This window comes from Grammomys surdaster, unplaced genomic scaffold (genome assembly GCF_004785775.1).
Source record: "Grammomys surdaster isolate TR1022 unplaced genomic scaffold, NIH_TR_1.0 241, whole genome shotgun sequence".
In the NCBI taxonomy this organism is placed as follows: domain Eukaryota; kingdom Metazoa; phylum Chordata; class Mammalia; order Rodentia; family Muridae; genus Grammomys; species Grammomys surdaster.
Genome location: NW_021604686.1, coordinates 46,233 through 58,340, shown reverse-complemented (window position 1 = coordinate 58,340; position 12,108 = coordinate 46,233). Strand labels below are relative to the sequence as shown.

At 52.4% G+C, this 12,108-nt stretch overlaps 1 protein-coding gene across 1 annotated transcript in view; it reads left to right on the top strand.

The window, feature by feature from the left end:
* Itga11 (integrin subunit alpha 11) overlaps positions 1-12,108 on the top strand; it is a 103,156-nt gene that overhangs the window by 84,327 nt on the left and 6,721 nt on the right. The window contains exons 18-26 of the mRNA XM_028774532.1: positions 462-572; positions 3,632-3,717; positions 5,407-5,614; positions 6,342-6,440; positions 7,273-7,349; positions 8,810-8,899; positions 10,212-10,302; positions 11,300-11,413; positions 11,578-11,664. Coding sequence (XP_028630365.1) covers positions 462-572; positions 3,632-3,717; positions 5,407-5,614; positions 6,342-6,440; positions 7,273-7,349; positions 8,810-8,899; positions 10,212-10,302; positions 11,300-11,413; positions 11,578-11,664 — 963 coding nt within the window. The remainder of the gene's footprint in view (positions 1-461; positions 573-3,631; positions 3,718-5,406; positions 5,615-6,341; positions 6,441-7,272; positions 7,350-8,809; positions 8,900-10,211; positions 10,303-11,299; positions 11,414-11,577; positions 11,665-12,108) is intronic.

Here is a 12,108-nt window from a genome sequence, read left to right as displayed (position 1 = left end):
AGAGAGAGAGAGAGAGAGAGAGAGAGAGAGAGAGAGAAGAAGAAGAAGGAGGAGGAGGAGGAGGAGGAGGAGGAGGAGGAGGAGGAGGAGGAGGATACTTAAGTGGCTTCAATGCCATGGGAGAAGCTGAAGTCACAAATCTGGGGGTGGGGAGGTGGGGGGGAGGAAGGTGCCTGCCAGTCTTCCTGAAGGACCACGTAATGAGATCCCTGAGAGTTGAGCTTTGAAGGGGAGACAGGAGTGTGGTGAAACTTCAGGATGCCGAACTGGTATTCGCTTCTCTATCCGGCACATACTTCTCACCCGCAGACCTTGGCAGAACCTTTATCCACATGGGGACTTACCCCGAGGGCCACGGGCTGCTGTTCTCCAGCTTAGAGGGGTGCAAGTTCTATGTCTGCAGTCTTGGCCCAAGAAATCACAGTCTCTCCCCTCTGAACTCTGACCTCCTCTCCCCACAGGACACTGCCGACTATGTGAAGCCGGTGGCCTTCTCCGTGGAGTACTCCCTAGAGGACCCTGATAACGGCCCCATGCTGGACAACGGCTGGCCCACGACGCTTAGAGTGTCGGTGCGTCCTGCCCCTCTGCCACCCTGATTCCAGACCTGCGATGAACATTGGCTGAGTCCTTTCCTCCCTCACTCCTCTGCCTCTTGTTCCCAGAGACCCACAGCTACTAACAGCAGGACAAGACTCCTTCGTTGGGTCCCCATGTCCTCCGCACAGGGAGGCACTGAGTGGCCCCTGGGGAAATGAGAGGCTCAGAAGGGAGCTGTGGCCCCGTGACCTCTGGTTCTTACCTCCCTAAGTTTTCAGAGAAGGACTGAGCTGCTTTGAGCTTGCTTTTGTGTTTGTTCAGTAACTAACTCAGTGATGGACTCTCCCTGCCTGCTACTAAGTATTCCAAAGGAAAGCTTTCTTTTTGCCAGTGTCTCCAGCTCTAGGGGTACCTAAATCCTCTGTTAACAACTTGGGGTGCTTGCTCCCTGAAGAGTCCACTCAAGAACGTCTCCCCATTTCTGTCTAAGCGCGCTGGGAGAGCAGGCAGGATTTGCATTGGACTGTAAGCATTAGGAAACGGCGGGGCGGTGTAATCACATCACAGCTCTCAGAAACTGGAGCTCCGCCCACAGCCTCTAAGTAGCAAGTGCTCGTCCATCTCTTCAGCACTGTGATAGGCTGCGCTGCCTCGCCCACACTCCCGTAGCCCCTCCCATCCTCCATAGCACCCCTATCCTGCACACCCTGCCAGCCCTCCCCTCAGCATCCGTCCTCCCTCAGCCCCTCCCAGCCTCTCACCAAGCCGGTCCTATTCTCCCTTGTCTCTTCTCTCCCATGTGAGTCAGTCACTGGGCTGGCATGGGAGGAAAGCTGCCCGCTCCCAATCGATGACTTGCTTATCACCTTAATTACAAAGTCTGTACCGCAAGAGAACGGGTGCGCGCTGCTCGCTCTCGAAACCCGTGAGGCATATTCACATGCAGTCACCTATGCCAAGACCCTGATCCTGACACCAGGTAGAGATGGAGACCATGAGTCACCCCAGATAGTGGGCAGGGAACTTACTGCTGGAGGTGGCTTTGAGCTCGACTTTAAAGGATTTTATAGGATGATCTGAACTCAGAGCTGCAGACCCGAGAGGGTAAGGAGTTGGGGGTGGGGGGGAACTGGCAGGAGAGGAGACCCTGCTTTAAAGCCCGGAGAGCTGGCTGTGTATCTCCAGGGTGTGGGCGTGAGAGAGTGGGGTAAAGGTGAAAGATAGATAGAACCAGAAAGAGTCATTGAGTGTATTAGTGGGGAGGAGGCATCATCTGAATTCTGGGATTAAAGGTGGGCATCACCATTCCCAGTTTATGGGGCACTGAGGGGCTGGGGTTGTGGCTTAATTAGTAGAGTGCTTGCCTGGTGGGCTCAGTGCCCTAGGTTCCCTCTCCAGCATGGCATAAACTAGGTGCAGTAGTACACGCCTGTAATCCCAGCACTCCGGAGGCAAAGCAAGAGGATCAGAAGCTCAGAGTCATTGTAAGCTACATAGCAAATTCAGGGCCAGCCTGAGCTACATGAGACCCTAAGCTAAGCCAGTTTGTGACACTGGAGTACATCCTTCATCATCTAGCTAGAACGTCTGAGGACTGGCTCCGTCTTCTGCAAGCTTCCTGACAGGCTGTCTGGAGACTTGAGCCACCAGGGCCTTGGCCTAGGCTTAGTGAAGAGAATGCAGCGTCTTTGTAGACTGCATCCCTCTAACAATGTGTCTAAACTATGGCCCAGTCTTTCTTAGGAAGAGCTAATGAGGGCTGGCGAGATGGCTTGGCAATTAAGAGCACTGACTACTCTTCCAGAGGTCCCGAGTTCAATTCCCAGCAACCACATGGTGGCTCACAACCATCTGTAGTGGGACCTGATGCCCTCTTCTGGTGTGTCTGAAGAAAGTGACAGTACACTCACAAACAATAAATAATTCTATCTTAAGATGAAGAAGAGGAGGAGGAGCTAATAAGACCAGGTCCCCTGTGCCCGTCCCTCTCACTTCCCAACCCACCACCACCAAGCCTGCATCATTGGTGCTGATAGCTTTGCCACTGATGTCACCAAGCCCGGGCTTCAGCACCCAGACCCTACTGAGCCGCGCTGTGATAAGCCACAGTGCCCGCCCCATGCTTCACCCAAGCCAAGCTTCTGAACTAAATCTTAGGGTTCTGAAAGGATGGTGCTGGTATCTCCAGTCCACCTTCCAGAATGTGAAAAAGAACCAGGTGCATCCTCCCTCGGCCCCAAGAGCTTCTAGAGACCTTAAGCGGCCGGTGCCATTCACACCCTCCTGTGTGTTGCCCCACCTCCCTGGGTCTCTCTGCCTCTAGCCCTGCCCCTCCCAGTCCATCCTCCCTCCTCCCTCCGCTTGTCTAGCAGGGCCCTCCTGTGCTAGTACTTGCTGGCTCCTGTCAGGTACAAGGGATGACCCAAGGCCTTCCAGGAATGGCCTACAGGATCTTACGGCTGTTTATTTCTTCCCCTCCTCCACCTGGTCTCTCTCCACAGTGCTGAAATCATCTCCTCCGTTCACCATGTCCCTTCAGCCTCAGGACCTTTGGACTTCCAGCCTTCTCTTGGATTTCCCACTCCCCTGGGGCATCCAGCTTGCTCGCTCGTGCTTCAGAACTCAGACCCACTGTCCCCACCTTGAAAATCTTTCCGAATACCTACAGACCCAAAGAGCTAGCTAGCCCTACCTCTGTCTCCTTTTGTTCCTTATGTCTCTGCTTTCTAACACATTTCACACGAGATCCATCTGTTCACGTGTCAGTCATCCCCACGATCCGAGAGCAGATGCTGCGGCTTTCTCAGCCTATGTCTCCAACGTTATGTACCTCAGACACAGCAGACGGGCGGTTCCTGTTGATTGGAACTGTGCCGCCGGGCAGGAGCCTGAGCTGTCAGCCTGGCTGAGAGCACTCTTTCTTGGAGGGAGAATCTATACAGGAGTGAAGGAATCAGCAAGGAATGTGTTGGAAGAGGTCAAGGCAGGCAGAAGCCCATCTGGCATAGAGTGACAAAGGCTGGGGACTCTGTATTCTAAGGTTGTAAACCATGGTTCCCTCCCTAGCCACCCACACTGGCTCTCCTTGCAGGTGCCCTTCTGGAATGGCTGTAACGAGGATGAGCACTGTGTCCCTGACCTTGTTCTCGATGCTTGGAGTGACCTTCCCACTGCCATGTGAGTGGCTCTTTGCCCCATACACCTTGACCTGTCTCTGCTGGTGGCCTGGAGCTCCCCGAAGGCTGGATTGTCCTAGTGCAGCTGTCCTAGAGACAGCATGGCTCTGATACTAACAGAACAGTAGCTTCCAACTCCCCTGTGATCTCAGGCAAGTCCCCTCCCTCGCTGCTGGCCTCAGCTGCTCTGTTGAAAGAGCATCACTGGTCTACTCGAGCCTTTCCAGCTTCTCCGAGAATGGAACTCCTTCCATTAGAGACCAAGCGGCTAAACAGATAGAAAGTGGAAGGAGGGAGCCAGGGATATAGCTCAGTGTATAGAGCACTTGCCTAGCATGCACAAAGCCTTAGGTTCAAGCCCAAGGGCAGCATAAGGCAAATGGAGTAGCCAATACATGGTGATGGTACCAGGGGAAGTGATCAGAAGTTCAAGGCATCTGCTGCCACTTAGTGAGTTCAAGGTCAGTCTGGGCTACATGAGACCCTCTAAGAAATTGGGAGAGGAGCTCAGGTATGAGGGTACGCCCCTTTAATCCCAGCACTTGAGAGGCAGAGACAAGCAGACCTCTATGAGTTCCAGGCCAACCAGAATGGAATGAGACTTGTCAAAAAAAAAACAAAACAAAACAAAACAAAAAAACAAATAAGGAGGAGGCTTGACAGATGGCTCAGTGGTTAAGAGCATTGGCTGTTCTTCCAGAGGAACTAAGAAACCCAGGCTCAATTTCCAGTGCCTAAATGGAGGCTCACAAATATCTGTGACTCCAGTTTCATGGGATATTACGTCATCTTCTGGCCTCCACGGGCACCAGACATTCACATGGTATTTGTAGACATACATGCAGATGAAACACACATGCATGTAAGTAACCCTAAAAACAAATAAGTCAAGAACAACAACAACAACAAAGTTACAGAAAGTAGGGACAGATGACCCAAGGTTCTGGATCTTTTCCTCTAACCCCAGACCCAAGGTAATGCTAGGGCCCACCAGCTGAACACCCAGGCTTTCTAGTCCCTCTGATGTAAAGGTTCTATGAGGGTGCTGGTGAGTTGGCTCAGGAGGGATAGGCGCTTGCTCCTGATGATCTAAGTTTGATCCCCGGGACTTATACTGTAAAAGAAGAGAACCAAGTCTCAGAAGTTGTCTTCCGACATCCACATGACATGACTGAAAACAGCACCCACGATCTCCTGGAGGAAACAGGCTGGGGCACGAGGCAAACTACGGTGCACCGGTACACCTGCTCATGAGCAGATTTTTAACTTATAGAATGAACTTTATAATCATTTCTGTTTCACTTTGATGCAATGAGACAACGTGCAAACGACGGAAAAGGCGTCAAGATTTTAGTGCTGAGTTTCCTGGCAGACGAAGCCAAAAGAGAAGTAAAGAGATGATTCGTGATTCATGAGGTGAACAGGAGAGCTGAGTTCAGAGGCAGGTACAGCCTGTGACTGGAGAGCAGGGGCTTTATGTAGTGCAAGCAGAAGGCCAGAGGCATGAGCTCTCTGCAGGCCCTTCCGTCCACTTCCTTCTCTCAGTGGCTGGTCTCACAGGCAGGAACTGGCCAGGTGCCCCATTCCCATGTCTCTGCTCCTGTCCTGAGTCTCAGCTTCACTCCTTCACACACACACACACACACACACACACACACACACCCATCTTGCCTGCAACCTCTTCCCGCAGGGAGTACTGCCAACAGGTGCTGAGGAGGACCGCACAGGACTGCTTCAATTACACCCGGTCCTTCGACACCACTGTCTTCATCATAGAGAGCACACGTCGCCGGGTGGCAGTAGAGGCCACGCTGGAGAACAGAGGAGAGAATGCTTACAGCGCAGTCCTCAACATCTCACAGTCAGAGAACCTGCAGTTTGCCAGCCTGATCCAAAAGGTAGGACCTCGGCAGCTCGCCCAGCGGACCTAGGCCAAGGGCAGAGGAGAAAAGGAGTTACTGACAGAGCTGTGTCCTGTCTGTCCTCTGGGGGGCTCTCACTGGGTCGCCTACACATAGGTAGCTTTGAACGCTTCCCTTAGACTTCAGCTAGCATCCAGAGCTGAGAATCGAGGTTCTCTTTTGAGCGTAGAAGAGGGATGTCTGAAGCCGCCACCCTGGCCCTACTTGTAAGCATGTGCACATGTCCTAACAATGTGTTCATCCCTACAAGGATCACACTCCTACCTCTTTGCCTATAAATCTCAGATATCTTATTGTCACATTCAAGCCTCCCCCCCCCCATGGCTCCAGGATCTCTCTACCAGGTCAATCAGCATAGTCACTGTCCACAGCCTGAGGTCTAGACTTCAGAGTCCCAGTTGCAGCTAGCCAGCTTCTCAGCCACAAGGGGACAATCAGCATACACCTGAGCACTCGTCCGCCAACCTGGCCATTGAGTAAAATACCTCCCCTGTCTCATCGCAAGCCTTTAGTCTGAACCAACTATACCCATCGTCAGCCACAGGGGTCCTCTGTGGTTCAGGTAGTTGGAAAGCAGAATTTAAGGCGTCTAGTTCCCATGCCCAGTGGTGGTGTGGTCCCTAAGATGGGGTGAGGGACTGGCTGTGGTGAGCCTGCAGACCAAGGACTAGAGCCTGCCTGATTACTGCCTTGCCCATCCCAGGATGACTCAGACAACAGCATCGAGTGTGTGAACGAGGAGAGGCGGCTTCACAAGAAAGTCTGCAATGTCAGCTACCCCTTCTTCAGATCCAAGGCCAAGGTGGAGTCTGAGGGGCCCACCAGGGAGGGACAGAAACTGGAACCCTGAGAGCAGGGAGCAAACCGAGGCCCAGAGAGCAGGAGGAAGGTTGGGGGTGGTCCTAAGTACAGTTTCTTTCTGGGGATATATCTCAGAGTGCTTGCTTAGCATGCATGAAACCCTGGGTGGGGCATGCCTGTAACCCCAACACTCATGAGGTGGTGACAGAGGGTCACAAGCTAAAGTCCATCTTCAGCTACATGCCAAGTTTGAGGCCAGCCTGGGCTACATGACACTCTGTCTCATTACAGATGGTTGTGAGCCACCATGTGGTTGCTGGGATTTGAACTCAGGACCCCTGGAAGAGCAGTCAGTGCTCTTAACGGCTGAGCCATCTCACCAACCCGACACTCTGTCTCAAAAAACAAACAAACAGCCGGGCGGTGGTGGCGCACGCCTTTAATCCCAGCACTTGGGAGGCAGAGGCAGGTGGATTTCTGAGTTCGAGGCCAGCCTGGTCTACAGAGTGAGTTCCAGGACAGCCAGGGCTACACAGAGAAACCCTGTCTCGAAAAAACCAAAAAAAAAAACAAAATAAATAAAAAAAAAAAAAAAAAAAAAAAAAAAAAAAAAAAAAAAAAAAAAAAACCAAAAAAAAAAAAAAAAACAGAAAGGGGGGAGAAACATCCCCACAGGGAGCTGCTGTTCTTTGCACTTGTGGTAGCCCGAGTTCACTATTCTACAGTGCTGCACCTTCCCCCCAGACATTCTCTGTGGGGTCCTGAGATGGTAGTGAAAAGCAGGTCAGAATCAGCACACCTGAGTGACCCAGCTCAGGCCCGCTTCTCCACAGGTGGCTTTCCGGCTGGATTTTGAGTTCAGCAAGTCTGTGTTTCTGCATCATCTTCAGATCCAGCTGGGTGCGGGCAGGTAAGGCCTGCCACTCCCCCACCCCAGCAGCTCCTCCCTCGCCCCGTGCTTCCCTGTGCCCACTGGATCTTCCTGGCAAGTTCTCTGACCCAAGTGGTTGGGCGTTGGGGGAAGCTCCTTCCCTACTATCCCAAAGCTCAGCCACAAGTTACAATGGCTGTCCCTTAACCTGTAGAGAGAGCTTTAGGCAGCAGTCAGTTAGAAGGCCTTCAGGTCTATCAGTCAGTCCACATAGCAGCCCCTCATGATCAGCAGAGGTTGTACAGACTTCCAACAACGCAGCCTGTAAGCAACTGGGAGCTGGACACTTTAATCCCACCCGTTCTGTCCTGGTTTCTCTCTCTCTCTCTCTCTCTCTCTCTCTCTCTCTCTCTCTCTCTCTGTGTGTGTGTGTGTGTGTGTGTGTGTGTGTGTGTGTGTGTGTGTATGTGTGTTAGTCACTTTTCTCGTTGCTGTAACAAAGTGCCTGACACACGGAGCTAAAGGGCAGAGGGCTTTGCTGGGTTCATAGCTTGAGGACACAGTCCACCATGGTGGGGAAGGTATTAGCGGCTGTACTGAGGCAGCTCTTCACATCATCCAGGTCCTGCTCCCTGGGCCAGCAGGAAGTGGTTTCCTGTCTCACAGAATCATCTCTGTGTGAGATGGAGGGAGGAAGAAAGGGAAGACAGGCTAGCTTCTGTCTGATAAGAAGCCTCAGAGCAGCCAAAATCCTCCACTAAGTAGTAAACCTCTGGGTAAAGCAAACGTCACTGTCTTTGCCCTGAGTCACAGGTGGGCTGGGGATTTCCCCGACACAAGCCTGTGCTGGTCACCAGCTATACTTAAACAAATCCCACATGTCCTCAGACACACAGCTGAGTCTGTGAAGGGTCTTGGTATGTTGGAGCCTTCTGGGGCAGAATGTCCCCCTCTCAAGGAAAGCGAATACACTTACACAGCATTTGTGAGCATTTGTGAGCCAGGGAGGAGCGAGAAGGGTCGTGGATGTCAGTCTATTTTGGGGGACCCCCTTTTCAGCCTCACCTCCTAGCATGGAGAGTAGAACTCAGTTTATGTACAAGCTGAAATCTTGGGGTCTTGCAAGGGCTGCACCCTGTGGGACCAGGAATCAGTGGGCTCCCCACAGTGAACCCCACTGTCTTTCCCAGGGCAGAGTAGGAGACTTTCCTCAAGGCTCGTCACTCTCCCAGTCCCAAGTCCAACCTAATCTTCGGCTCAGCAGCTAGGGAGACTCATCAAAAAGGTGGCACAGCCAGGCAGTGGCCATGAACTACCCAAAAGTCTCCCTGACCACTTGACTACAGAGGGCTGGCCCATCTCCCTGTTCTTTAGGAGACACCTCAGCTTTTCCTGATGGCCTGATCATAACCCAGCAGCCTGAAAAGCCAGCACATCCTCCCTTCAGTTTCTCGATTCCCTGTGCCAGTGTCCTCTCTAACTCCTAACTCCCCCTGTAGTGACAGTCACGAGCAGGACAGCACCGCAGCTGACAACACGGCCCTCCTTCGCTTCCACCTCAAATATGAAGCAGACATCCTCTTTACCAGGTGGGCTAGCTACGAATCTGCAGGAGGGAGGCAGGGGAGGGAGGGGCCTGAGCAAGCAGAGGCAAGCATGAAGGTGGTCAGGAGGGCCCCATCACACAAAGCTGGGAAAGAAGTGAAAAACAGAACTCTTCAAAGTCACTGTGGCAGCCTGGAGAGCCGCTGAGTGGTTAAGAGAACACGCTGATCTTCCGGAGGACCCAGGTTCAGTTCCCAGCACCCACCTCAGATGGCTCACAACCACTGGTAACTCTGGTCCCAGGGCATCTGACACTCTTTGAATTCTGTAAGCACCTCAGTCATATACCCATACACAGACATATATGTACACATAATTAAAGATAAAACAAATCTTTTTTTTAAGTCAATCTGGGTGGGGTGAGTGAAATGGCTCCAGCAACCTGAGCCCAATTCCTAGAAGCAGAGGCAGGCGAATCATCTAGAAACCCATGGGCTAGCTAGCCTCCAGTATACAGAACAGCAGAGGAAACAGGAAAGATCCTGTCTCAAAATAAGGTGGAAAGCCAGACCCAACTCACAAACACACACACACACACACACACACACCAGCCTGGGGATGTAGTAGAGTGCTGGCCAATCGTGTGTAAATCCTCCACCCACACACAGCACTATATAAACCAGACATACCCATAATTCCAGCACTTAGATTCCAGCATACTAAAAGTAGAGGCAGGAGGATCAGAACTTCAGGGTATCCTTTGCTATATAAAGAATCAGCCTGTGCTACATGAAACTCTGTCTCCAAATTAAAAAGAAAAGGGAAAAAAAGAAAGACGGAAATAAGGAAGGAAGGAAAGAAGAAGGAAGGAAGGAAATCTGTTCTGATTACCTCCATCAACAATTCCCAACATCACTTGTCACTGAAAAGTAACTCAGACCCCAGGCCACACTGTGTCTGATCTCCCACCCTTCTTAGAGGGCACTAACCCCAGTCTGCTGAGGAACCAGCTCTTATCCATTGGGAAGTCCCCAGCCACCAACAACAGAGAAAAGAATTATGAGGTGGAAGGCGCCCTGGAGGCAAGGTTGCAAAGAAGCCCTGCAGCGGACAGAGAGACCAGGCCATGCTGTCCGGCCTAGGACTCTCAGACTCATGCCCACCCACATGGCAGAAAGCAGTCTCTGCCTGCAGCATTCGTTTCCACCAGTCCTATGAATCCTCAAGGCAGCGCCCTACCGGCCGCATAAGGCACAAGTGCCCAGGAAGCAGGCGCAGGTCTGTCTCTAACCTGCTACAGGATCATCAGGTCACACCTGACTCCGCCCACACACGGTTTTTCCTTGGTCTCTGCAGGAGTAGCAGCTTGACCCACTTCGAGGTCAAGGCCAACAGCTCGCTGGACAGCTATGATGGCATCGGGCCTCCGTTCAACTGTGTTTTCAAGGTAAGGCTACAGGTCACCTCCGAAATATGTGAAGGGGCGGAACGGAGAACCCCGCACCCCAGCTGGAGGGCAAGCGCTGGAATCGCTACAGGGCCTCGGCTCAGCCTCAGCTCCGCCGACAGCTCGCTGTACAGCTAATAGAAAGTTATTTTTCTTCTCTGGGTTTCACGCTCATCTGAAAGACATCCAGACTAGACTGGGGGCAGTTATTAGCATGTACCAAAATGTCAGGTGTTGGTGGCATAGGCCTTTAATCCCAGCATTCACACTCTCTCAGCCCAAGATGGCTGCAGCTTCACCCAGCCTACTTTCAGCCCAGGCCATAAGAAAGCAGAGAGAAAGAAACGTGTCCCTTCCTGTTAAGAGCTTTTCTGGGCATCCCACATCTCCAGTTACCTCTTACATCTATAACACGGTATTCAGCTGGGAGGGGTGGCTTTGATCTTGCTTCTGTCACTTGAGGAAGGAGAATAACAGTCAGGAAGCAGTTGAGCAATCTCTGCCACAGAGGACCCAGGGTTTCCCTCACCCCTCGGATGAATGTCATCTTCTCTGAAGCTGTGGTAGGCTGGAGGAGGTGGCTAGAAACAAGGCTGCACCCCACGCCCCACATGGCTTGTCTTACTCCAGGCTACACAGCTCATTCACAGAAGCCCAGGGCCATAGACCATCTCTCAGTCCCCAAAGCCCAGCCTGAAACCCTGAATGTGCTCCCACCAGGTAGACGACACACATTCCTTCCGGCATCCTGCCCTGATTAGTGACCACAACACCTTGACTCCTAGCCTTCAGCAAGCCCCCACACACACACACACACACACAAGATGACTCTGTGGTTGTCAGTCCTTGATCTCCTGGCTCTTTGCCCTCCGATTGTACTCCAGGGTCCCAAAGCCCATCTTTCAATACTGTCTAGCTTCCATAGTGCAAGCACTCAGGGCCTGCTTGGGGCTGACTGGTCCCTGCAGGCTCACTGTCCCTGTCTCTCCTTCTGCAGGTGCAGAATCTGGGCTTTTTCCCCATCCACGGGGTGATGCTGAAGATCACTGTCCCCATCGCCACCAGGGGTGGCAACCTCCTGCTGATGTTGAGGGACTTCTTCACCAACCAGGTAGCTGCATTCCCTAGGAACCAACTTGGGAGAGGGAAGAAGGAAACAGACACACCCCTTAAGCAACTCTCCACCATCAGGGTGCTGGCCTGTCTGGGTGGAGGAAGAAAAGGGGGTGCTGGGAGTGAGGTTCAGAATTGTGCATGTGTGTGCCTCCCATGCAGGTCAACACATCCTGTAACATCTGGGGGAACAACACAGACTACCGGAGTACCCCCACTGAGGAAGACCTGAGCCATGCCCCACAGAGGGTGAGTGTCTCTAAGCCAAGAGCCGAGGGGTGTGGTTAGAGCGCCTCCCCATTCCAGGGGCTTCTCTATTGCCTAACTGTATGGCAATAAGAGTTTATTGAGGAGCGGCCATCAGTGAGATGGTCCATGGGGTATACGACTGTGACACCAAAGATGACCACTTGAGTTCCATCCCTGGTGCACAAACACTCCCCACCCAGACCTCCCTCTCCCTCTCCCTCTCCCTCTCCCTCTCCCTCTCCCTCTCCCTCTCCCTCTCCCTCTTCCTCCCCCCCCTCTCCCTCTCCTTCTCTCTCTCTCTCTGAGTGCATGTGTGTCTATCTCTCTCTGTATCTGTCTCTCTATCTCTCTCTGTTTCTGTCTATCTCTGTCTCTCTCTGTGTATGTTTCTGTGTATCTATATATGTGTGTGTGCATGTGTGTCTATCTCTCTATATATCTGTC